General features: G+C 44.1%; 1 protein-coding gene across 2 annotated transcripts; it reads left to right on the top strand.

Annotated features, from left to right (window-relative positions):
• The first annotated feature begins 349 nt into the window (after positions 1–349).
• adamts12 (ADAM metallopeptidase with thrombospondin type 1 motif, 12) lies at positions 350–25,529 on the top strand. Of its 2 annotated transcripts, none has more exons than XM_088291012.1 (24): positions 350–576; positions 2,135–2,484; positions 9,277–9,454; positions 10,552–10,742; positions 11,107–11,190; positions 11,362–11,486; positions 11,575–11,724; positions 12,360–12,503; positions 12,764–12,908; positions 14,068–14,160; positions 14,234–14,379; positions 14,451–14,620; positions 15,710–15,843; positions 15,999–16,119; positions 16,982–17,226; positions 17,360–17,501; positions 17,832–17,958; positions 18,037–18,247; positions 18,320–19,315; positions 21,623–21,775; positions 21,839–22,015; positions 22,095–22,241; positions 23,411–23,564; positions 23,633–25,529. In XM_088291012.1, the coding sequence occupies exons 1-24, from the start codon at positions 465–467 to the stop codon at positions 23,746–23,748; spliced, it is 4,611 nt and encodes a 1,536-aa protein (XP_088147138.1). In that variant the 5' UTR covers positions 350–464; the 3' UTR covers positions 23,749–25,529. The 2 variants fall into 2 exon arrangements, with proteins under 2 accessions (XP_088147138.1, XP_088147148.1); XM_088291022.1 differs by having other exon boundaries at positions 535–576; positions 2,227–2,484.
• Positions 25,530–26,744: the final 1,215 nt, after the last annotated feature.

Genomic DNA, 26,744 nt, shown 5'->3' with positions numbered 1-26,744 from the left:
ATTTTTTTGCAACCACATATTATTTCGTTTTACTTCTTCTAACACACGCACAACTATACACACATTAGTAGTTGACAAGTGTAGAGCCATACAGGTAGTGGTAACAATAGACTTCCTGGTGCCTAGCTGTGAGTCTGAGGAGCGTCCATCTGCAAGTTAAGGCAAGGTTAGAGCCCACGAACCAATGGAGCCTGTTGCTCCTTCTCCACGTTGCTCCTTTGAGAAGGAAAGCAGACACCGGCTTTCGCAGAAGAACACTCCTCCGTCCCTCCCTCCCTCTCTCCCGCCCTCCTCACGAGAGCCTCAGCTTTCTCCTTCTCCGTGCAGCCTCGCTCGGTTCCCCCAATGAGGCAGGACGCACTCCTCCTCCTGAGCCCGTCCGTGTCATGAGACACTCTGTATAGTCACTTCCGACGGCCCCGTGGACTGCTTTTCCATAGCTTGGAGTTTGCTTCCATGAAATAATGCCATGGTTGCAGGAGTGCACGATTCCTCTGCTGCTGCTGCTGCAACACTTTGTTTTCTTTCTGGCAGGCGGCCACGAAGACTTGAACTTCTCTCTCTTTGCAGGACAAGGTCAGTGTGCTGCTCATTCACACCTCAGCTCAATATATCTCAAAGCAAGTTTGCACTCGGTGAGTGCTGCCTGCTTGAGGGGCAGAGAAGGACGCTGCCCCACCAAATCCAGATGTTTTCCCTTGAAGCTATCTTTTTATATGAATACACAGTAGTGATTGAATCCTGACATTTTGAGTCCATATAGAGGTGTCTTAAACCCATTCAACAATCGCCTTGGAAGTTTATTTAGATTGTAGCAGACAATGTTAGAATGAATACATTGCAAAACAAACTTACGAGCGAGTTGCCGATAAACAGTCAGTGGAGTTAAGTGGAAAAAAGGGGTGCGATGAAGGTATTGTGATGCCCTCGCATGTGGGCAAGGAGAGCTACGGTTGCTGCAGCACTTTCAGACGTTTATAGGACACTTCAAGCAGTCAAAATGCAAAAATGAGAATAATCACAAGGAGCAGCTGTAGGGCCAAAGCGACGCAGACACTGTGCTTCACGGGACTTGGAGGTTACGTTTCAGAGACACCTGCAATAGGTAATAATGGAATGCGCATTAAAGGTTAGCGCCAGAACTGGGCAGTCCATCCCGGACAAAGCCGGACTCCTGTTTTTGCGGCCTGGGGGGAGGGGAGACACATTTAAAAAAAGGGTTGGATTAACAAAGGCCGGAGGTTGATTTTAATCCGGCCCATGAATCGTCCCTCATGCATGTGATGTGTTCGAGAGGCAGCCGAAAGTTCATCTAAAAAATGGCCTCCGAACACATCAAAATCGCCACGGCCAAACATTTGTGTATGACGAGACGTGAGACAGCAGGGTGCGTTCAAGCGTGCCTGTATATCCTTATTTTCACATCCTGTAACCCGCGCCTCCCACCTGCTACTGGGGAATACTGTTACAAGAGCGGGGGGGGGCAATACCACAACCTCCATAACACCAACTGTGCCGTACTTATTGCATTGGGCATGTTCTTGGAAAAGAATAAGAAGGAGACAAATAAGACCAGAATAAGTCCATCACAAGGGAAGCGGATTTGAATAGTAAATTAGCCAGCGAAGGATGTTTAAATAAACCTCTGCCGTGAGCATCCGTCCCACGGCGGCGCCATTCTTGGACGTTTTTTTTTTTTTTTTTTCTTTTGGCAGGCTGGGGCCGGAACGGGGTCAGGGGCCGTCAATTTTGATAAATCTGGCCGTAGGGTCGAGACCAGAACGGTACAGAGGTCGCGGCCGGAGGGCGGGGGACTGACCTGCAAGAAAGGGTCAAGTGCCCAGCTCTGGTTATCGCTTTCCACCCTTTAAATAGTTATGTTTATCTCAAAGCTGAAAAACAGCAAACGTAATTTTGGGGGCTTATCATTTTTGTTCAGAAAAGAAAACCCACGAAATAAATAAATAAATCAACCAATCGGAATGACTGTTTTAAGAATTAATGAATGAATGTTGTTTGTATACCACATCCTCTCTGTCACTGTTGGTGCCCCACCACTTTTTTTCCCCATCCATACAAATAATCGTTTTCTTCCACATGACCGTACTATCTTGCTTTGCTTCTAACTGTACAGGTTCTGCGCCTCCGACTGGGTCCGTCATCCATCCGGTGAGAACCAACGCTGACGGAGAGTTCATCTCCCACTCTCTGTCTCACCACTTCAAGGATGGGCGAGTCAGGCGAGACCTCAGTGCGGTGTCGCAGGTTTACTACAAGCTCAACTACACCGGACGCGCTTTGATGCTCAATTTAACGGAAAACCATCAGCTGCTTTCGAGCGACTACGTCCTGGAGATGCGCAACGGCGGTGCCAACCGGACGGAACGCCGGCAGGTGCCTGCGGGGTCGTCTTGCCACCTTCTCGGTACTGTGGAGGTATCGGGCGTCAAAGGAACTGCTGCCATCAGCACGTGTAACGGACTGGTAAGGAATCACATTGCAATACCAACACTGGTTTTGGAAAGACTTGCAGCTTTATTTTTTCTCATTAATGGTTCGCACTTCTGACTCACAATTCTAATATTCTGGGTTTGACTTTCAAACCTTGTGTGTCGTTTGCATGTTCTCTCTGGTCTGCTTCCCCATTCCTCAAAAAGATGGCCATCAATTGAAGATAATTGATTGATTAATTGAAGAGTCTAAATTAGGGATAGGGAACTGCGGTTCCTGGAGAGCCATATCCTGCCCTGTTTAGACCTCGCCCTACTCCAAACACACCTGATTCAAATAATCAGGATCGTTTCAGGCTTCCACCGGGCTTGTTGATGTGCTGATCGTTTAAATCAGGTGTTTTTGGAGTTGGGAGAGCTCTAAATCGGGCAGGATATGGCTCTCCAGGAACCGGAGTTCCCTACCCTTGCTTTAAATTGTCCACCGGTGAATGCCTAGTGATTGACAGTCAACCAGTCCCGTGTTCAATCCGCTTTGTCCTCCAAAAGACCCCCGTTCCTGGCGAAAGACTTCAACATGTCATTGACTTAAAGCTTTAACTGTCCTGTGGTGGTAAAGTCACTGCGTTGAGTAGTTGACTCATCAGTTCAACTCAAAGTACACGGTTAACTCGGCTGCTCCTGACAAAGGTCAACAATTCTCTGCGATTGCCTTGCGACTTGTCACCTGGGATAAGATCCAGAACACCTGCAATCGTCGAAAAGAAAGAAATACAAATGAGTCGTCCTTGGTAGTTTCCCATGTTTTGTGTTAGGCCTTAGATCCCTCCAATGTGGTCAAAGCTCCAAATATCATCTGACAGTGTCTTGTCTGTTCGTTTGCCCTTCAAAGACTTCCCGACTCTGTTTGCAGAGCGGCCGTCCCGCAGACACGCTGACGGCTGCTGCTGATCCTCCTCAGCTCACCATGGAACCTTTTCCTGTCTTCTCGTTTTTCCTGTCTTTCAGGGCTGTCACTGAAAAACGCCTCATAGTGCGACCATTTTACTTTGTAGTCCCCTCAGGGATGGCTTCGGTTAGAGCATATTTTTGTAAGTTTGGAGAGCTGAGGTGGACACAAGGAGGTGGAGGGTGTAGGGCCGTGCATCCATCCATCACTTTTCTTTTGGGCTTATCCTTTTGAGGGTTGAGGTGAGCTGGGGTCTAGTACAGTACATCAGGTCAACATCCACATTCCTGATACATTATATGTACGGGGTATGTACAGAAAACCAACATGAGCATGTATTTCTCAATGGCTTTGGGGAAAAAAAAACCCATGCTCTGAGAACCCCAACTCAATTAGAAATATTACCTGGGCTGTGACAGGAACAGGATGGCACGTTTTGATGGTGTGTTAGCGGGGCATACGTCGCCTTTCCCTGCCGAGCCTCCTTTGTTACATCGGACTACCGAGCCAAGTTAATGACAGCCTGTCCTGCTGCGGCGTAATTTACAACTGACCCAATTTAGACCCTCCCTGTTCGTCCAGCCCAATGTGCAGATACGTGTCACTCAAACCTCATATCTTCAAGATGGGATTCCAGTGTTTTTTTTTTTTCTCCTCTAATCTCCCGAGACTCCATTCTGATATATTATCCAGAATCTTTGCTGTGGTAGAAGGTTTACAGTTGTTAAAAACCCCAGAGAGTAAATTTTATAGGCAGATGTGGGGTGGAAACATTTCCAGCTGCGGCCTCAGAAAACAAAAAGTAGCACTGCTTTGACTTAAGTGTGGTATGCACGCCCCGATATTTCACATCTTGACTGATTTTTCAAATGTCAGGTACCTCACATATGACAAGCACAAAATCACATACATAACCTTATTTCCACCGACAATCATAATTCCTCTTTTCCAAACTGGATGTCCGTTGGACGTACCAAAGCACGGGCATCCAGACTGCCCAAAAATAAAAAGAAGACGAAGTAGAAGAACCTACTTGCAGCCTAAATTACTTAAACGCTGATTGTCGATATGTGTGTCGTTTTCCTTAGACACCATTTTTTTTTTAAAAAAGCTATCAATACTAAGACAATAAATCAGGGATTCTAGACACCTTTTTGATGGTTATATGTAGAAGTCTCGTCAAGACAGACGTTGTCTGTTTGCCATTAGCAGAAGACTCATCTCCATTATTGAGCATGTGTGTGAATCAGACACAAGTCGCTGAAATTCATGATTCTCCTTTCATGTAAGACTTTCTCCATCGCAGCTTGGCCATTCCCTGAGGCACACCGCTAAACAAGTTCAAACAAGTTCAGACCTATTATACCATTTTTTTTTGTCTCTTGACACGGAGACAAATGAGAATAGTTTTGGACCCAGCAGAAAGGAATTCTCCGGTGCGATCCCTTCACCTTATTAATAATAACGATCCTCTTGGGAGAAAGTTGAAAGGTGGTCATTGTGTAATGAGCAACCCCCCACCCCTCCATCTTTTCCCCACTAATACGTTCTCAAAGGTCACCAACAGCTGAGACTTGACTCCGGTTGCACTGCAACCCACAGAAGCAGTAAAGCGCCGTAAAGCAGTTCCACATGGCCGTTGTATTTACAACACAGACACATGTTATGGTAACCTCCCGTGGTCCTGGTACCTCATACAGAAAACACACTTCCTCTAGGTTAGAGGGATTCAGAGGCCGTCCTCATACTTTTCTAGCGTAAGATTTTCAGATCAAGACCCCAGCGCATAAATTTGACCAAATATTTATGGAAATGGATAGGTGGCATCCCTTCAATTAGCGTATTTACTAGCGTGTGTGAGAGGTTGCAAAAGTACTCACACACTGTGATGAATTAGAAGTCCTGATAATTGGTAAAGGTAGACGTACTTATTCAACAAGTAAAATGTAATTTTTTTTTTTGTCTGTTGTATAAAATACAGGCATAGTAAAATAGTAGTTTGCACATCCGCCTAACAATTCCGAGGTTGGAGGTTTGAATCCGGGCTCTTGCCTTCCTGTGTGGTTTTTACCCGTGCTTGGGCGGATTTTCTCGCGATATTCCAGCTTCCTTCCAACAATCTGCAAAAATAAGTTTCTCAAGTTAATTGAAGACTTCAAATTGACCATGGCTATGAAATTGAGTGTGAATGCTTGTTTGCCTGTGCGTTCTCTCTGATTGGCTGCCGACGAGTTCAGGGTGTTCCACCTCTAGTCAGCTCCAGGATATGGATGGATGGATATATACAATCGCTTTTTTCATAACATGGCACAACAACAACAACCCCAAAACTCTCTGCAAATAGTTTCCTTGTTATTGCCTGACACAGAGCTTGAAGTTACAAAAAAATTACCTTACTGTGCACGTTGCAGGTTGTCTAAGAGCTACTGAACGTTGACTTGACCTTTATGCCATGAAAATATTTCCCCTTAACTTTGTTAAAATTGTGTACTGAGTAACAAAGTAATAAATAAAAATGGCTAACGACACATAAAAAATACACTTTACATGTTTGTTTGTTTTTTTTTAATCAGATTAACGTAGATTAAGAATTATTACATGCTAGAAATTGTTACAATGCATTCGCCCCGAATGATTTTGGAGCTGACAACGTTCAAGTCTCTTAAATGAATATCTTGCCTACCTGAATCTGTTTTGCCGTTGTCATTAATTCTTCCTGATTGAAAGGTTGTTAATAACAACATTATTTACAAGTGAGTTAATCAAATCATGGAAAAGTCACACCATTCTTCCTGCTCTGAAACCATACCTGGTCAACATAAAACTGTAAATTAAATACAGCTAGTGTGAGCTGAGATGCAAATGCTACTCCATTCAGAATCACTTGTGCCTACACATCCCTACGTGTTTGAACCGTGAGAATATATCCGCTGAACGTCTCTATTCACTGGAATTGATCCCACTGGGTCGTCGTGCGGCTTTCCACGTCACAACGAGAGGTGCTAGCCACCAGCTAGCTTGCGAGCTAACAGACTTGGGCCGAGTCATACAAGTAATCACTCGGATATGAACGAATGCCCTCAAGCAGTTACCTTCAAACACGTATAATGTATAGAAACAAATGACAGAATTCACTTGTCATGGTCTTTAAAGTACTAAACCAAAATATTTGTACGACAGTATTACCAACCACCATTGGTGTGTGAGAACGGTTATTTGTGGAGCACAGGTAGTGTAAATACAAGCGCACGCAAGCCCAGACGTACATTCGCTTTGCGGATCATATGAATCACGCAGAGCAATGCATGTTTGGATGGGCCTCCCTGTGGCATTCCTTCCCGGCCCATCTGCACTCCACCACCTGCTTTGCTCTTCGCAAGTTAAACACAGCACGTATATAGGAGATGACACGGAGGTATGATAGCAGCGAAACGCGCAGGGAACCTCGTTCACTATTTTTCCTGCGGCATATTGGGTGTTTGCATGTGTTTTTTCTTGCAACCTTTATCTGCTAACGTGAGAATGTGCTGAAAATAAAAGACAGTGAGAGAGCAGCAAAATCAGCTGCGAGTGGTGCACAGAGTGTCTGGGAAACGGCCGTCACTTCACTGGGGATGTATCAGCTTACATGCTTTGTGGATGAGTCCATCAACGCTCGTAGCCAAAGGCCATTCTCCAAAGATTTTCCTCCCCATTTCATTTCTTCTCACTTTGGGTGGGGTCGCTAAATAAAAGGCAACTCCGTATCGTGGAGCCACCAACATAGAACACAAATTGTTCTCATTTGCAAAAAATGCTTTCCGTCGGGGCCGCACAGTGACGTCGGCGCGCGCGCAAATATTTAATCAAATAAAAAATGCATGTATCCCGGAGGAATCGACAGTTGCATGATCACCATCTTGAAACGTGATGACAAGATAAGAAAATGTTGTTGAAAAGCAATCCGCATCCTAGCTGGCTTGGAGTGAGAAGCAGGGCTACTCCCTGGACTGTTTGCTAGCCAATCTCAGAACTACTTCACTAATTAAATTACAAATGCATTGTTCATAAAAGGTTAATAAACATTATCTACTTCCATTTTTTAAAAAACAGGTGTTTTAAATACAAATTTATTGTTCATTTGTTTTTAAAAATGTAGTTTAGTTGTATTTCATTTCAATTTGTTGTTTTTTTAAGCACAGTTCAGTTGTATTTAACTTGCGGTAAGTGAACTGTACTTAAAGATACTTTACTTGAAAAGTGAAAAAAAAAAAACAGGAATCCTCAGCCACAAACTTCATTAGAACACGTTTGAATTGGATTCATGCTTTTTAATTTTAATGTTATCAATCCTATTTGTATTTAATTCAGTGATTCTTTCACATACCGCTAGAGGGAGCTTGTGCACCTGTTCTGTTCATTGTAAGAAATTGTTGATCAATCATGCCTTGAAGAATATCATATAAATTTGGAGTGTACTTCTTGTTTGCTTTGTAAAGAAGTGCCGCTTGAGCAACATCCACAAAGATGTCCATCATAGCGTCATTGTTCTGCTCAGGATGAAAATTGCATAGAATTAGGAGTTCAGAAAATTCAGAGAGCATATGCCACTCCTCAAAAAATGCTGACTCATGTTTTTTTGGGGGGGGTTTCTTTGTCCTGTTTTTCAAAGTTCTGTTTAACAGGTGGCCAAACGGGCTACGTCTCCCCTTATGAACTCTGTGAACTAACCACCCCCCACTCCTCAAAAAGAAAAATGATATCTTGTGCACAATGTTGAATGAACATGTTTGGGGATTCACCCCCCCTCCCCCCCCCCCCCTGTCCCAATTCTTACAAAAGTGGTCAAGAAAAATTATTGGAACTGTGCATAACTGGAGCACTGCAGAACAGCAGGACGTGGAACATGGCCTGATTTTTCACAGCTGCCTTCGGCTCCTGGCACACTGGAGCAACCGGCCAATCAGATACAAGAAGTAGCATTATATTACAAACCCTTCTTTGTACGACACATTGTACTTAAACCACTATAATACAGATACAGTAGTTTGTTACTCTTTTACCAAAGTAAAAAAAGTAGACTGTGATGTACAAATAAATATTTATTCATACTGGCAATTATTCAAATTATGCAAGTAAAATACACGTTCCTAAAAATCTGCCAAAGTATAAGAACAAAGCGTTTGTACTCCTTTGCTTTCCATCACTGCATATTCTAACAGTGTCAATCAAGTGAGAATGACGCTCTTTGTATTGTTGCTACAACTCTTGTATTGAATCATACTATATTCTCTCGTTTAGCATTATTTGGCCGTCTTCCATGCATGTGGCTTTGAAAACAGGGAGGAGTTCATCCCTGAACAGTCCAGGCTTGTTTCCACTCCACACACATGCACATACACTTGAACGTCCACACACAATCACGTTAATGAAGAACGCCCTCAGCCTGGGCCAGAGGTGAAAAAGATTCCAACGAGGTTTCAAGTCCACCCCTGAAGAAAAATATCCCCAACCTTCTTTTGTGAGTCCAAACCACTTTTGTTTGTGCTGGAGGGCACGAGTCTATCAACTTTTGTGTGCGCGTGTTAAAAAAAAAAAAAAAAAAAAAAAAGGAACGCGTCGAACACCAGTAAGGACTTGCAGGGCATACTTGGCAAGATGTCTCTTTTTTGCAGACAGAATGTACCTGAGGGGGGAAAAAGGAGAAAGGGCGGGATGTCTAATTGCTCATAGGCTGAATAATGATGAAACGACCGCTCACCTGCTATTGCTTCGAGGCAGCGTCAAACTTCTTGTTGTCAAACAAGCATCATGTAACCAAACTGTGTCAAGACAGTAACCAAAAAAAAAAAACAAAAACCCTTAATTACATATTCATTTTTCCACCCCCCCTAACAGAGAGGCTTCTTCACCCTGCCCGATGGACACTTTTTCATCGAGCCGCTCCCTAAATCTCCAAGTGATCCTGCAGGTTCCCCAGAGCCGCACATCATTATCCCCAGGGTTGCCATGGTGACGCACCGGGAAAAACGCAGCGCCGAGGGCAGACAGACACGCAGCCCGTGCGGCGTAACAGGTAGTTGTTGGCATTTCTCAAGAAACTTTTCACTTGTTTATGCAGTATCGACAGAGCTGTATTAAATGAAAGGGAAAATTAATATGCAGCAACAATAAAGTCACAAGTCAGTGTGCAGCATTTTTGTTAAAACCGCTGGCAACAAACGTGAGTATGCAAAGTTAAAATGGAAAACATGTGGCATAAATGCAGGTAGATACAAAAATTACGGCACACTGGTTGGGAGTCACCGCACTACATTCTGTGTATGTAGTGCATTGATACAGAAAAGAATAACTACTATGTTGTAATATTGTGATACAAGTCTTTTTTTTTTAAGAACACAAAGTTGTTTCTCAGAAGTAACTTTTCAGTTTTTCGGAGTAGTTATCCCAATTTTCTTTTTTTTTTAAGAATGACGTCATAATTTTATGTGGAAGAAAAAACCCTTACAAACTGAAGCATATTGCTGACACACCAGGAAATGAAAATATCAAAGTTATCATGTAAAAACCGTACTATGACCATTTAAATAAAATTATGTTAAGGAGTGAAACATTTTTCTTATAATTCAATTTTCTGTACCTCTTGTCCTCGTTTAGAATTTTATTATGATCTTAAGTATGCTTTTTTTCCCCTAGTGCAATTTTAGCTTTCCATTCTAAACATTGCGACTTTATTTTCTTGGTATGTATTTTTTATTTGCTGTGTGGCACTTGTACTTCACAGTACATGAAATGAGAATTGAAAGGAAATGAGCATTCTCGCTGCTTCTTTCCAAATTATGTTCTACCCCCCACCCACCTTACCATTGCAACCCTATTCTTTTGGTAAATACAGAAGATAGGAAAAGTCTACACACCCTTGTTTAAATGCCAGTTTACATGAGTATCACTTAATTGGCCGCAGCAGCAGTAGTTAAACTTGTTACCAAAACGGTGGTCCGTCTCTTAGTTCGCAGGCTACTTCCTGGTTCATGGAGAATGACAAACAGACCAATACCTGTAGTTACAATTTTAGCTCAATCTCCAAAACTTAACTCAATGTCAAAATGACTGCTGAGGGAAAAACATCCATAACTTGCGATACTATTGACTGTTTTCCAATCTACGTCTCAGATGGCGACTCTGTGCGGCTGGAGAGGGAGCGAGAGAAGTGGGAGATGGAGCGCGGTCCGGTGCAGCGCCGCTCCCGGCGCTCGGTCAGCAGGGAGCGCTGGGTGGAGACCATGGTGGTGGCCGATTCCAAGCTCATCGAATATCACGGCAGCGACAACGTGGAGTCCTACATCTTCACCATTATGAACATGGTGAGCCTAAACTATTTTCCAACAATCCTTTCTCCTATTCTTGTTTTTTGGAGGGATTTTTTTTTCATTACAGTATGTTTAAAGAAGGTGAGTGCGTGCACCCCTTGAATTTAAAATCTGATGAAATGACCCTTTGCAACAATGTGTACTTTGAATACTGTAACAGTAATATATACTGTAAATGTGGAAGTTATTTTTACAGTCCCCTCAAAATAACTCAATGCACAGCAAGTAATATCTAAACCGCTTGCAACAAAAGCGAGGACACTCTGAAGTGAAGCAGTCCAAATTGGGCTGTTCAACTGTTTATACACAATCAATTGAAAATTCAAGTTTTCAATCAAATAAAATGTATGTTGGCAAGGTGGCGGGTATCTTCCACGACGCCAGCATTGGGAACGCCATCCATGTCCTCTTGGTTCGTCTGATTCTACTACAAGGAGAAGAGGTAAAGACACTGGTGGACTCTTTTTATCGTATTTGTTTTTCCATTAAGCTTGTAATTTCACTTAGGGATATGAGCAGAACACTGCTCATCAGAATAGAATACCAAGCAACATTTATGATATTTATGGGAGTCATTTGAGGTGTTTTTGTAATGGTCACTCCGATCACACAGAAAGGCCTAAAGATCGTGCACCATGCAGACACCACTCTGTCCAGCTTCTGTGCTTGGCAGAAGAACTTAAATCCACAAAGTGACACACATCCCGCTCATCATGACCTGGCTGTGTTGGTCACCAGGCAAGGAAAACGCACGCTCACAAAATGTGGTTTGAGAATGAAGAGGCAAACGTTCCAAATGTTTCTTGGCTTATGTTTGGACTTCCAGGAAGGACATCTGCGCTGGAATGAACCAACCCTGTGAGACCTTAGGCCTGTCTCATCTTTCTGGGATGTGTCAACCGCATCGCAGCTGCAACATCAACGAGGACTCGGGCTTGCCGGTGGCCTTCACCATTGCCCACGAGATGGGCCATAGGTGCGTGTGTGCGAGCCTGCGCGTGTAGGGGTGTGTGTGTGTGTGTGTGTGTCTGGGGGGGGGGGGGCAATTCAGGGCTTACATTCTTTAAAAACAACATTTGAAGTACTCTGAGACCATAACGTTGTATGATGGCTGTCCCTGTTTGAAGGCTCCTCCAAATACAATCTTCTTTTCCTCTTTGTTGGATGATGCTGTCCTTCCCAAAAATGCTAGAACCTCTGAAATGCATTTGGGGTTAATTTAGATGCATTTGAATGGTGGCTGGTGTTTGTTGGCTCCCATTTCACATGAGTTTCCAATGTGGAACATTTTCATCTGTTTCATATCGCAAAACCCTGGCATTTGAACAGGGGTGTGTGGACTTTTTATATCCACTGTATACTTGTACATGTATTAACAGTACATGCAAATGTATTTAGTAATGAAACTAGTCTGAATCTAGAATCCAAGTTGTAATAGACACATATATCTATTGCTGTACCTCATAAGGTATTTGACAGAGAATAGAAAATAGCATAGAACGTGAAATGAACAGCTTACTTCTGACAGCATACGGTATGAGCAAATGAAAAGAATTCCCATAAAGCACATTTTTTTATTATTTTTTTGTTGTTGGATATGCTTGAGCGCAGCTTTGGAATCCACCACGACGGCCAAGGGAACGACTGCGAGGTTGGCGGGAGGCACCCCTTCATCATGTCCAGACAGCTGATGTACGACAGCTCGCCTCTCACTTGGTCGTCCTGCTCCAAGGACTACATCACACGCTTCCTCGAGTGAGCCCCCATTCACATTCACCCGTCTCTCCTGTCCTCTTCTGAAGCCGCTGACAGGTGTCCAACCCGAGAGTCAACTCAGTTGGCATCGTCCTTCAGTGATTATTGTGCTATGTCCCGACCACTGAGTTCAAGTCAATTTGAGATATAGTTTACAGTTAACCCCTTTGCTCTCCTCAAATTACCCATTATTATACATTATTATTTTTTGTCATGTAACATTTCCAGCTTATTCACCGTCCTGCTGTCCTCTTTGTCAGTCGTGGATGGGGTTTCTGTCTGGATGATCGTCCTTCCAAAAGAGACCTTACCACGCCTTTGGCACGCCTTGGCGTTCGCTACACAACGCACCACCAGTGTCAGCTGCAATACGGGCCCAACGCCACCTACTGCCACGAGGTGGATGTAAGTAGTGTATTTTCACGACCATAGGGCGCACTGCATTAAAGGGCTCAGTCTCAGTTGCTGGTGCTATTTCTGTATTTAACAAATACAAAGGGTGCACTGTATTATTTGGCGCAGGCATGTCAAAACCTTACCTGAGCTTAGCATGAATGCACTTTAAAACATAAGTAAGCATGCATGCTAGCAGGAGCAAAACTGAGTTCGCTATTACTTTATTGAAGTATTCAACAATCTACTCACGTTATTTTTAGATTAGTCCTTAGCCACAAATCCATCAAAGTCCTTGTCTTCTGGATCCGAAATGAACAGCTGGGTAATCGCAATGAGATCAACTCAAAAGTGAATATAAACCCTGAACATGGCTTTCAGTGTCAACTTACCTAATTTGATCCACCTTTCAATACCACTGCTATTACTTTGCAGTTATGAAAATCATCAATACTACACAAAAATAAGTAGAACAGCATGCAACTGTGCCACGTACATCATCCGGAGCAGTTCAGAATCAATATTTGTCAAATAACATAACCAAACCATGAAACATTTAAATAAGATACTACTGTTCACTCCATACATGGTTTGCTAATCAAACCAATCAACCAATCAGAGGATGGAAAAATGCTAACATTCTTGTGTGCGGGCGGCACGGTGGCCGACTGGTTGGCACATCTGCCTCACAGTTCAGAGGTGCGAGGTTCGGTTCTGGCTGGGGCCTCCCTGTGTGGAGTTTGCATATTCCGCCCGTGCCTGCATGGGTTTTCTCCGAATACTCCAGTTTCCTCCCACATTCCAAAGACATGCATGGTAATTTCATGTACCACTCGTAATTGGCGGATGGTTGTTTGTCTTTGTGTGCCCTTCGATTGACTGGCTACCAGTTCAGAGTGTACCCCGCCTACTACCCGACAACAGCTGGGATAGGCTTCAGCATGCCCGCGCCCCTCGTGAGCAGAAGCAAATCAGATAATGGATGGACGGATTATTGTGTGGCAGACAGCTGAAATCTTCTTAAACAAACAGTCCCATTGCTAACATAGTTGAAGTCACATAGGGTAGCGCTATTGTTTCTAATGGCCGCCGGCATTTTAGGATAGTGTTCAGGCTAGTAGAGACCAGCCACCACGGACTCTGATTGCTGCTGATTTCTGTCTTTATTTAGAATGTTTGTCAGATTCTTTGGTGCTCTGTGAATGGCTCTTGTCGCTCCAAACTGGACTCACCCATTGATGGGACTCGGTGTGGACCAGAGAAGGTAAAAGTGTGAAACTCCTTCAGGATGCTGTTGCCTTGTATTTGTCCCCTCATGTCATGTGCTTGCGCTTCAGTGGTGTATCTCTGGAGAGTGTGTGATTGTGGGCAAGCTGCCCGAGACGGTGAATGGAGCCTGGGGACAATGGACAACTTGGTCTCATTGCTCCAGGACTTGTGGGACTGGAGTTCAGTCAGCGGAGAGAGAATGTAACAACCCCAAGTAAGATCTTACATCTTTACATCTCTGTTTATAGTCTGCACTCTGTGAAATAATCGGACTCCTCCCCTCAGGCCGGAGTTTGGGGGGAAGTACTGTACGGGGGAGAGGAAGCGCTATCGTACGTGTAACACAAGACCCTGCCAGAAGGATAAGCCCACCTTTCGAGAGATGCTGTGCAGCGAGTTTGACACTGTGCCCTACCACAACGAGCTCTACAAGTGGATTCCTGTGGCTAATCCTTGTGAGTACTCAGACAGACCCCACGCAAGTTTTACAAGTTGGTGTGGAGGCCATGTGTGTGTCCTCCAGTAGGCGGCAGCATTTACAATGTAATACCCACAGCTTTAACCAGTACTTAAGCAAGGGCATATCAACTGGGTTTGGACTCTTAATTTAATTTTAGCACCCCCCAGAAAGTACAGCTGATGACAGCAATAATCATAATGTATTTTGAAAGTATTGATTTCCAACACTGGGGATAGTCCACGTCCCAGAATGCACTGCCATAGCTGACAGCACTGATTTGAAGACAAAAATGTACATATTACGGACAAAGAAAAAAGATGGTTTGAAAGTGGAGTGAGGGAGACCAACTCCAGCACATCAAGGTTGAGAACCCATCTCTAAACAGAGAAGGGCGGTTTGCGACGCCCCCTATAAGACACGGAAAATGTTGTCCTTGGGCTCTTTGGCCGTGATCACCTTCATTGCTGAACTACATGCCGGATGTGTTTGAAAAATGGCATTATTCTACATGTTCACTGGAATAGACATAGACATAAAAGTCTTCCTCCACAGCATCAAGCACCAAATTACAGAGGTTTTTGGACAGAACACACTTTTGACCTTCAGGAGCCTCCACGACCACAACTCAGTGGAATAATAGCAAAAGTGATTTTATCCAAACGACTCCTGCTCGGATGAGAGGAAAAACATACATAATCATATAGAAAAACATATATAATCTCAGAGAATTAACTCTTTCTTGTTAATTTTTGCCACAGTCCAGCCATCATATTTTCAACAGCAAATGTCCTCGGTAGGGTTGCGGGTGAGCTGGAGCTTATCACAGATGACTTTGGGCGAGAAGCATGGGACACCCTGGACTGGTTGCAAGTCAATCACAACATACAGACAAACAACTGCTCACACTCATGAGCAGAAGGGGGAGAACATGCCTCACGGGAAGGCCTCAACAGAGATTCAAACCTTGAACCTCAGTCACTAATTCACTCTGCTGCAAACCTTTGCCTCTGTGTTCATAAAAAATACTTCCATCCATCCTTCTCGAGTGTAAATACACCTGCCCTGCTTTCCCTTCTGTTTGCAGCAAACCCCTGCGAGCTCCACTGCCGCCCCGATACTGAGTATTTTTCGGAGAAGATGCTCGACACGGTGACAGACGGAACGCCGTGCTTCATGAACAACAACTCCAGAAACATCTGCGTCAACGGAGTGTGCAAGGTAGTGTGGCTGGGTAAGAGACTCAGAGAGATGGACGGGGGAGGTATAGCAAGTTGTGAAAAAGATTGATTTTGACCAATTCATGACGTGTTACTCATCTTCCTCTGTTTTGTACTGAGCTTTTGGTGACGTATTGACCTGTGTTTTGTCCTAAGGAGGTCGGCTGTGACTATGGCATCGACTCAAACGCAGTTGAGGATCGTTGCGGTGTGTGTTTGGGTGACGGCACAAGCTGCAAGACGGTCTACAAGTCATTTGAAGAGGGCGAGGGCTCCGGTGAGTTCAATGCATAACTGTGCATATGGACTAGAATCTGGATGTCTTCACATCAATTTAATCATGTAGGTCAAGGGATAATCTCTCGAGTTGTACTTTCCCCCCAGAATGTTAAAGAGGGGCATTTGCGCCGTTGCGGGAGTGAACACAGCCATCACTGGCACCCTTTTCCCACCACAAAAATCCCCCAAAAAGCAAAATACAAGGCTATCGGGTCTCATCCTCATTTCTTTGTGAGTGACCTTTGTTGAAAACACAACTGAGAAGTCATTGTATAACTTTGAAGCTTAGCTAGATGATTCATGAGTTAACACACCTGTGATCTGTTTAGATGGTGCAGCTAGTTGTCTTGCTCTTATGTGGGGCTGTGTAACTCACCAACAAGTGTAACTCACCATCCGCATCGAGCAAAGGTTGCTTAGAAGATAAAATGACCCTTAAAGCATAAAGAATGTCCCTCGCGTCCATGTTCTCTCCTCTCTTGTTGGGCACAGTGTCTTTCCCAGATAAGCAGCCAGATGTGTAACACTTCAAAAGGCCTAGACATCGCAAGACCCCCACCGCCCCCTCTTCGGTTGCACAAACAGAAAGACACACACACCTTCCCACAAACATCATTAAACTCCACAGACCCACTCACAATTTCTTGTTCCTCCGCCGTTCACAGACAATAAAAAGCTGAGACAGGGCAGTGCCCCCCACGCCGAACACACACATGCCAACCAGCCCCACAGACTGAGCCCACCCTCTATTAAAGATCAGAGAGAAACTGTGGTAGTCTGGATGTGCGTGCACCAGCAGCCATGGTGGGCCATCCATTACCTCGCCGTGACTCCGACTCCCCTCCTCCCGTCTCTTGCAGGGTATGTGGACGTGGGGGTGATACCTGAGGGGGCCCGGGACATCCTGGTGAAGGAAACCGAGGAGGCAGGTAACTTCCTGGCGCTGAGGAGACAGGGCTCGGAGGATTACTTTCTCAACGGCAACTACATCATCCAATGGAACGGGGAGTACCAGGCCGGTGGGACCACCTTCTACTACGAACGTCGAGGGAACATGGAGAACCTCACCGCGCCGGGACCCACCAGAGAGCCAGTCGTGCTCCAGGTACGCTCATCCAATGACAAGACAAACGTGTGCGTAGGGAAATGAATAGACACAAGACATGACTTTTTATGGTATGGTAAAGTAACAAAAGTCCTTCCTCATTCTTTGCATCATAGTCCATGCGATTGTCCAGTTGTTGTTTCAGGAGAAGAACCCTGGCCTCAAGTATGAGTACACCATTAGGAAGAGCAAAGAGACGGGAAATGAGGTCATCAAACCAATTTACAGATGGAGACATGGCGCATGGACCGACTGTAGCACCACCTGTGGACAAGGTCAGTCCTGGGTTTAATACGCAAGGCGTTTTAGCTTCGGGTAATGTGTGTAGGTAGCAGAGCACAGGTATCATTGCGCGAGTACATACGGGGTCGTGTAAAAGTAGTCGTATGGTTAGATATTAGATCTTGCTCAAGATCTGATATCTGTTCTATCTCGGCAGTGCATGTCATTTTAGATCCAGGCGTGCATCCCACAGATAATGCAATGTTCTTCTTTGCTTTCGTTCCGCTTTACTTACATGTTAGTAGGAGGATTGTGATTTATTTTTATAGGCTCAAGTGTTATCAGAACTCATAACCTCATGTCTGTCTGTCTGTCTGTCTTAGGTGAGCAGCACCAGCCTGCACGCTGCTTTGAGATGGACGTAGGCGTTGTAGATGAGTCTCTGTGTGACCCAGAGATCCGTCCGGACGACAGACATCGCAAGTGTAAGAACATGGATTGCCCAGCCAGGTTTGTATGGTCAAATCCTCCTAATGGGGTGACGTCCCTCAACAATCTTTTCACCACGGAGTTTCCGCTCATCCTTAGGTGGTGGGTCGGAGGCTGGCAGCAGTGCACGGCCGCCTGCGGATCGGAAGGTTTGCGAAAGCGTACGGTGCTCTGTGTCCGCACAGTTTCCGGTGAGGAGAGGGTGCTTCATCCTGTGGAGTGCAAGCAGCTCCTCAAACCCAAATCGGTTGTGCCGTGCAATAGAGATGTACCGTGCGGACAGGATTGGCTTGTTGGACTCTGGGAAGAAGTGAGTCGTACTTCTCTCCCCTTCCACTGTCAATTCTGTCGTATCATAATCGATCTTGTGCCTTCTGTCCAGTGTCCAGTGACATGTGGAGGAGGTGTCCGATCCCGCAATGTCACATGTGCATTAGCTCCCCAAAAAACCTGCGACCTCGCTACCAAACCACGCACCAGATCACTTTGCGCTCTGCAGAGCTGCCCCAGCTCGAGTCTTCAGCGACGACCCGGGCCACCTCCAAAATATCGGCGCATTTTCCCGCCCAAGAGATACCCCACTACGCCTTTCTCCCCCACCTGGTCACCCTCAAGTACCTCGGCCACAGTTACAACTACCACAGCATCACTCACCTCGAAGATCCCATCCCTTGATCATTATGATGTCAATGTTGTGGAAAAGACAAACGAAGGAGGGGAAAACCCAAGTAAAGCAACTACAGAAGCAGAGGAAGGAATGGACAGCGAAGAGGGCAGCACACCCAATGTGCTGATGAGCGTTCCCGGTTATGATTACATCACAGAAGAGAGGACACGTGAGGAGGAGGGCATCATAGACCTGGACGTCGGTACTACTTGGTTCAAAAATCCTCTTAAATCAACCACACCGGTGCCACATGTAATCATCGCACCCACTTTACAAACAAGTGGGCTTGGCCTGCACGCAACCACAGAAGCCGCCACATCCACATCCTCCTCCTTCACCCCACACGCTATTGCCAAGATCAGTCATCACAGCACTCCTCGCGTCACTCCATACGGCGCCCGGATGCACAGCGTTGCTCTAACTACTCCCATGTTGAAGTCACGTTCGGTTCCACCCAAAACCGGCTTCCACACAACACAAGCTCCCTCCACACCGCGCAGCACTTCATCGTGGCCGCTGACCACAATAAAGGTTATTAAAACGAAGAAGCCGGCTGTGACCCCCAAGAAAAGCGTCACTGCGCAAAAAAACTCAACCCGGTCCAAAGGCAACCGCTCCAAGAGCCAGAATCAACCACCTCGCCATCGCACTCAGGACCAGGGAGAGGCAGTCAGCATGGACGTGGTCTGGCTCGTAGGAAACTGGAGTGAGGTGGGTGCCGAAATTTAGGACCATCGTACGTTATCCATGTAAAGTGCGATGCCAGAATTTGAAAATGTCAGTGTTCCATGCCCTTAACAACACATCTGCCATGTTCTCATATTGAACCGCAATCCATTAATTTTTAGTTTTATTAGTATTTATTATCATATTAAACTAAAGTTGTTTGCAGGGTCGTAAAATATGATTTGCGTCTTCAGCAGTTTACACAAAAAAAAAAACAAAGTATGCAGAAAAAGGATCCAAGTTTTTTTTTTGTTGCATAAGGCTTAGGGTGTGTAGACTTATAGCTTTTAGATCATCAATAAATCAGAATTATCCATTAAAATATGTCATTTGTCCTCCCACATTCAAACAAAATATTAGTTTAATTCAAGACTGCAAAAGTCCCAATTCATCCATTTTCAATAGCTCTTCTCCTCCCAACTGTTTTGGAGCAAGAGTTGAGGGAACACCTTGGGCTGGTCGCCAGCCGCTTCCAGTACAAAAGGCCTGAATGTGTGTGTGCTAAATTCTTCAACTGTTTCTAGTACCGCCTCAAACCATTGGTCTAGCAGTTTCAATTCAAAGAACGTAAATAAACGCACAAGTAAACATTACTTTAGCCTGTTGCTGCTGTTTTAGAATCTAGTCTCATTTGCTCATGTGGTCCTTTTTCTCCCTGCACTAAATCTCCTCTTGAATACAATTTTTACAAACTCATTCTCCTGTGTTGTTGTTTATTAGCATGTCTTGTTCTAACTGATGCGTTCAATGCGCCGTGGTTTCTGAAGTTTTATGAGAGGCTGGTTTGTGGAAAAGCAACTGCCACAAAACAGAGAGAACAGCCAAGCTGCGCTGATCCCGCGCAATGGAAAATTGGCATAAGTCTGCGGAAGGAAATATAACCATGTACACCACTAAATGCCGTAGGATATAAAAACGTCACGTCACGTTACTGTATGGTGCTTTTTTTTTTTGTTTTTGAGCCGAGAAAAACAGTTGTAATGTTGTGAGATTAAGATTGAAAAAAGTAAGTTGTAATGGAATAAAAGTCATAGTACAATATTAAAATCAAAGATTAATGAGGGACAATGTTGTTTTTTTAAAAAGATACCGTATTTTTACGGCCATAAGACGCGCTGCATCAAAGGGCGCAACACCAGTTGAGGGTGCTATTCCCATATTTAATGCATATACTAGGCGCGCCGCACTACAAGGCGCTAGCTCAGCTGCGCGCTCGCGCTAGCTCAGCTGCTCGCTCGCGCTAGCTCAGCTGCGCGCTCGCGCTAGCTGATGCCAGCTCCCCAGGACTCAATTCCCTAAGGTATCGTTGCCAGAGGTATCACCCCGTTTCAATGACAGATGTCATGAAACTATTAGTAATTACTGCCAATAACAATGACTCTAACCAATAAAAGGTGTCTTGGCAATAGTCTAGTAGACAACGTCAGGGGAGGGACTTCACTGGTCACCACACTCCTTAGAGTCATGGTTTCAAATCAAAACCAAAAAAAACTCAGCATACAAGCAAACAATGAAACAAAGAAATAAGATTAACACAAAACATGTATCTCTCATGCCATCTATATACCGAAAAGAAATAAAAATAACACAAAAAGATTACAGCAATGGCTTCTTGGGAGCCACTCAGACTCAGACAATCACATGGCTGTTTAGAGAGATGTGCTGTTGTGCTTTGGGCTTTTTGCAGTCTGTTGTCTAAACCTGGGATGTTTCTTGCTTGCAATAACATAAATGATAAGACTACAACATTGTGGACAGCTGCCCTTTTGTCCAGCTTTCTCCTACACCATCACCCAAACACCATAGTCACATAAAGTATAAGTCACGGTCAATTAGAAGCATAGATGACTCAGACTTTGCCCAGCAGGGTGTGCTAACATGCACTCCGAACAGCCCAATGAGTAAAAGGGTTGATGGTGGCGAGTGATGCTTAGTCCATATAATGGGCGCGTCGCTTTACAAGGCGCTTTGTTTGTTTTGGGGAAGATTAGGGACTTTAAAGAGCGCCCTATGGTCCGGAAAATACGGTACATTTCAAATGTACATTTTTATTCTCAAAATATTGCATTACTATTTTAAATATTACAAAAAAATAGTGGTCCTTCAAGTTATGGCTCGTGGACCTCAGAGGGTCCCTGACCCCCAGTTTGAGAACCACTCCTCCAGTTGTCCTATATAAGAGTTATCGAGAAAAAAGGATGACGGATGAAACCTTTAATTTAAATTCACCAATTCTGTTGCCTGAGCATGTACTAGACAAGATTTCAATGTTGACAACTTCTCCCACTGCAGTGCTCAACCACATGTGGAATTGGTGCAATATGGAGAAAGGTCACTTGCAGTTCACAGAAGGACGAGGACTGTGCCAGCACCAAGAAACCCGAGCCTGCTCGCACTTGTCATCTTCAGCCGTGTGCCACCTGGCAAAGTGGTAGCTGGAGCAAGGTAACGTCCGCCACGACTTCCACAAATCCCATCTGTGTATAAGAACTGCGATCTTGTCCACAGTGTCCAGAGAACTGTGCAGTGGTGGCAAAGCGGCACCGGGAAGTCCAATGTGTCGATTCCCAGAATCAGCGTCCTCTCAGGCCTTTCCACTGCCAGGCGGTGTCCAGCAAACCTGTCAGTACTTTGACATGTCCCCACAAGGCCTGTGTGGACTGGAGTGTGTCACCGTGGGGACCCGTATGTGTTTGTTTGTTGTATCAATGCTCGATTCTGCCTGCTCAATTCAAAGTATCGCGAATATGTCCGTCTACCTCAGTGCTCTGGGAGCTGCGGTGAGGGAATGCGTGAGCGGTTGGTGTACTGTCCCGTGCCTCAAGGTTGTGGCGCTACACCGAGGCCAAACAGCACAGAGTCCTGCAGCTTGAAACCTTGCACCAACTGGAGGACAGAAGAGTGGGAGCAGGTCAGTGACAGATCGACTATAAGCAATGGTGGGAAGTAAAGTACAAATACTTTGTTACTTTACTTCAGTGTTTTTTTTGTCCAAAATATCTACCCTCCTGACGTTGAGGATGACTTTTTACTTTTACTCCCTACATTTGAAAAGTGATATGTACTGACTGGACTTAATTCTCTTTACTTTGCCTGACTCAATTGCAACATCCTATTTTTGTTTTTCAGATTTTCTTTTTTCTTTTTTAACGGGGGGCTAGCTAAAATGGCATACCTTGACCTTGAGTATCTTCATTGGCATCAGTGGTTACCTTGTCTTATTATTACTCAGCTCATTTCTATCACTGCAGCGTGCTATTTGTTTGCTAGCTGTGCTTTCCCCGAAAATGGGTACCGCAATTTCCAAAGGTGTCGTTATGCAATGAAAATTCCAAAAGCAAGGAGGTGATCTGCCTGCCGTGAGGAACGCTGAAAAGCCATGTAGCTTGTAACCTGACTGGTGGCTAACCCCCAGTGGTTCACATTCCAGCCACTGGAGGCTTTGAGTGGATATTTTTGAGCAGTTCCAACATGTGGAAAGTGTCATCATAAAAAAAGATACTAGACGAAGTAGCATGTATTTTTTTTTATTTTTGAATTTTTTTTTGTGGAGGAATTTCACGTATTCAGCGTACACGTCCACTGCAGTTACACACAGAAAAAATAGGTCGCGTGTATTTTAGCTTTTTTAGTTATCATGAGCTAATTAATCATTTATTTGTTACACCATGTTAATTAAGCATTCAGAGCTGTTTTTATTTTTTTTTGGTAGCATAAAAGTCGAGCTAGCTCTTAAACAACAACATGCAACATGACAGGCTTTTTATTTTTTCTTCTTCTTCCCTGTAGGCTTCAAGCACTAAGTAAGTAAATAAAAGAGGGGAGTCATTTTGTGTGGGCAAGTTTTTTTTCTTTGTGTTTTTTCATCTCAACGACTGTTGTTTAAAACTGGCAGTAAAAATTTAATTTTTACATTTGTACTTAAAGTACATTTCAGCCTGTACTTTTTTAAAAACTTACATATCTGTACTTTTACTTCAATACTGAGTGGCGAGTGCTTTCTCAACTTCTAACTGTAATAAAAACGTTCCATCATAAAAACAAGGCTGCAGGTTGAAAAAGTATGTTACGACTTTGCAGTGCTCCGTGAGCTGCGGAGGAGGTCAGCAACATCGTGACGTCATCTGTGCGAATGCCGACGATTCTGGTGTCATGCCAGACAACCTGTGCGAGAAGATGTCCAAACCAGAAGCGCTCAGGAAGTGCAATATGCAGGAATGCCGGACCACTCCAGGTTTGTTACACAACTCTTGCTTTTCCACTCCTTGACACTGCGCCTGATCGTCATTCCTCCTTTGTTAGGCCTAGTATGCAAGAAGAACACAATGTCCTCTCGCTTCTGTGACAAGCTGAAGCTTTTGGGCCGCTGCTCTCTCAGGTCGGTGCAAAGGCAGTGCTGTAGCACCTGCAGGTCATAGACGGGGTACACCCTCTCTTGCTGTGCCTCCCCCCCCCTGCAGCTACTTACTGGACGTCATGACTACACATGAAACTGGGCCGCAACAAGGAACATGAAATGTTTAACATGCACTGGAACCTTTAAAGTCCGACACAATCAGTTATAGAACTCTGGTGGACCTCAAGTTTGAGTGCATTTAGAATGCATTTTCCCATGAAAAATAATGGAAATGCAAATATTAACCAGTTGAGTTGGGTGGGAGATTTGCAGTGATAAAACTGCTAGCAAAATGTAGCCTGACTTAAAAAATCCCCATCCCAGCCCTGAGGTCTCTGAACAAAGCCACAACCACTAACGTTCATGAGCACAGTTCTCAAACATGTTTTATTTGATTTTTTTTTAGACTGCACAATAAATGAAAACTCTTAAGAAGTTAGAAATATGCCCACGGAGCAGAAATGTTGCTAATTCTGTCACTTCTGACCTCAGGTGCCTGAGGTCCCTCTGCTGTTCTGTTTGCTAGTGTTATTTTCTGTTGGTGGCTATTCCGCCATAGTTTCAGCAATGTTCCAGAGCTTGACATATCCTCATACATGCGCTCAATCTCTGATTGGTTGTTTTTCCTCTTGCATGGTGGTTCCTTAAAAATCTAATTAGAGGTCCAAAATGGGGCCAGAGAGGGCTGGTTTTATTTTTAAAAAAGTTTTAACAAATCATATACTACTGTCAGGTTATACTGGCATTCTTAAATATACGATAAAATGTTTTTGGGGGTGAAATTGCAAACCCCCAGGATTTGACATCAATGTTATGTGGTGCCGTCAACAAAGCCAAAGAAAATCCAGAACAGTTGACTGGTGCTTCCAAATTCCCAATAGTTTGCCCAGTACACGGACTTTAGGGGTTCCACTGTATTTTCATTTAGAATACAGAGTAATATTTGCATATTTAATTGTCCAAATTGGGGTGCACTCTAATGATTTTTAACATCTTATCAAATTTCTAAATTGTATCGCTCCCATAGTGTGTAGTTTACTCGAGAAGAGCAACATAACACATCCCACATTTCATCAAATCTCCATCAGAAGTTCCTGAACTGAATTTCGACAACACACAAGGATTTGATGTTTTGCAAGTGTAAACATTGAATAGGCTTACCATTTACGATTGCAATGACAAATCACCTGACACCACTGGATATTTGCTCAGGATAATCTTTTAGGGACATCCAATAATGGGACCTTCGCTGGTTTCGATCGCAATGGAGGGAAAATTCAAATTTGCTTCATGAGGTCACGTTGACTGTTCTCATCAAGAGTGCGCAATTCAAGTGTGCTGCAGTTGACTTTGATTTGCTGATAAATGTATGCCTACTTTTAGGAACCTACTGTCGAGCAAAAGTGCTTTGTCATATGTGCAAAATACATGTTCTATTTTCAAGTGGTACAAGCAGAATGTACTTAATGATATTTTTACCTCTTTTTTATACTGTTAATATCAACAACATGCTCATTTAGTATAATATTCCTTATTGTGCTTTTTAGTGTTGCGTTGGCACTGTGTGTGGAAGGGGGGCAAGACGTTTCAACTGTATTTCTGTGAAGTGACCTGCAGAACTATGTAGTTGAACTGTGGTGCTCCTCTGGTGTGAAAGTGACCAATGACAAAGAGGCGTTGCAGGTCATCCCTCTCAGGTCCCTCAAAGGATGGCTACTGTATTTGTATGATCTTGTACATACCAAAGTCAGGCATGTGGTTCCACAGCAATAAATGTGACCATTAAAGACCCCCCCGGTGCTTTGTGATGTCTTTGACTTGGGAGGCCATCGTTGCCTAATATGCTGCAGTGTGTGTAACAACAGCCTGAGCAGCACTGCGCTCAGGTTCACAGATCGGTTTCATCTGGCCCACATTTTGCCTCCCCGGTTGCTCTGCGCCAGATTACAGGATACGGAATGACACAGCAGCACCTCGTGCACTCCTGCTGCAGTCATTTAAACCAGACACCAAGATTTGGTCAGCAGTAATGAAAGTAGTAAAACAATTCTGGGTCAATGTGGAGCATCGAGACCTGCAAACAAACTGATTGTGCGTGCGCGTGTGTTTGTTACCGTGATGAAGCAAAAGGCAACCATCGGCATTACCTAACACCAGCTCTTGTTGTGTTATGTCACCAAGTGTTGCTTCATCTGACCCTGATTGCGCAATCAGGGTTGAACAACTAAAGATTTTTAGGGTTGACTATATAATGTGATGAAAGTTGAGTCAAAGTCGATATTTTTTTTCAACACGTACAGGTGTCCCCAACTCTTTTTTTTTTCCACCACAGACACTTTAAGACATGTAAGACTGTTATTTAGTTGACCCACATAGAAGAAATTGAAACAAATGTTGCAAAATACCAGTCACCATTACGCTAATTGTGGTTTAAAAAAAACTGTCTTGTGTACTATAGCATAGCATGTTGGAAGACGCGACATCCAGAAAATAAAACTTTTCTCTAGTTTGATGTTTCTGTCATCCGAGCACTTTTATTTTATTGGAGGACAGACTTGCCACGGGGCTTATTTTGGGTAAAACATTTCCACACGCTTGTAGCATCCATGCGGCCATATAGTATACTGACATCAGTGTCGTAAATGGAACATTTAATGATGCCATAACAATGTCAACCACAATTTATTTTTACAGCGCTGTAGAACTGTTTCTGAATAGGTTACATTTCGCTCTCCCCTGTCAGCTGACAACTTATTTTACAATAACATAACTGTGAGGTACAAAATGTGCTTTGTGTGCGTGTGTGTGTGTGTGTGTGTAAATGGACCTTTACTAATTGAAGTGCTGAAACTGAACCACATGAAACAGGAAAAGTTATCATTGAATCTGATGTGTTATGTATGTGATTATGTGTATGCGTATCTTGATTTAATAAGTCTATTAGCAAACTTTGCAATAATATTGAAAATGACCACGTCATCCTGCCATTGAGAGAGCAAGTGTCTGCATAAGCCCGAG

The sequence above is a fragment of the Idiotropiscis lumnitzeri genome, chromosome 1, assembly GCF_059441095.1.
Source record: "Idiotropiscis lumnitzeri isolate Australia: NSW breed Sydney's pygmy pipehorse chromosome 1, RoL_Ilum_1.0, whole genome shotgun sequence".
In the NCBI taxonomy this organism is placed as follows: Eukaryota; Metazoa; Chordata; class Actinopteri; order Syngnathiformes; family Syngnathidae; genus Idiotropiscis; species Idiotropiscis lumnitzeri.
Note: the sequence above shows the minus strand (reverse complement) of the source record. Positions and strands in the feature narration are given on the sequence as shown.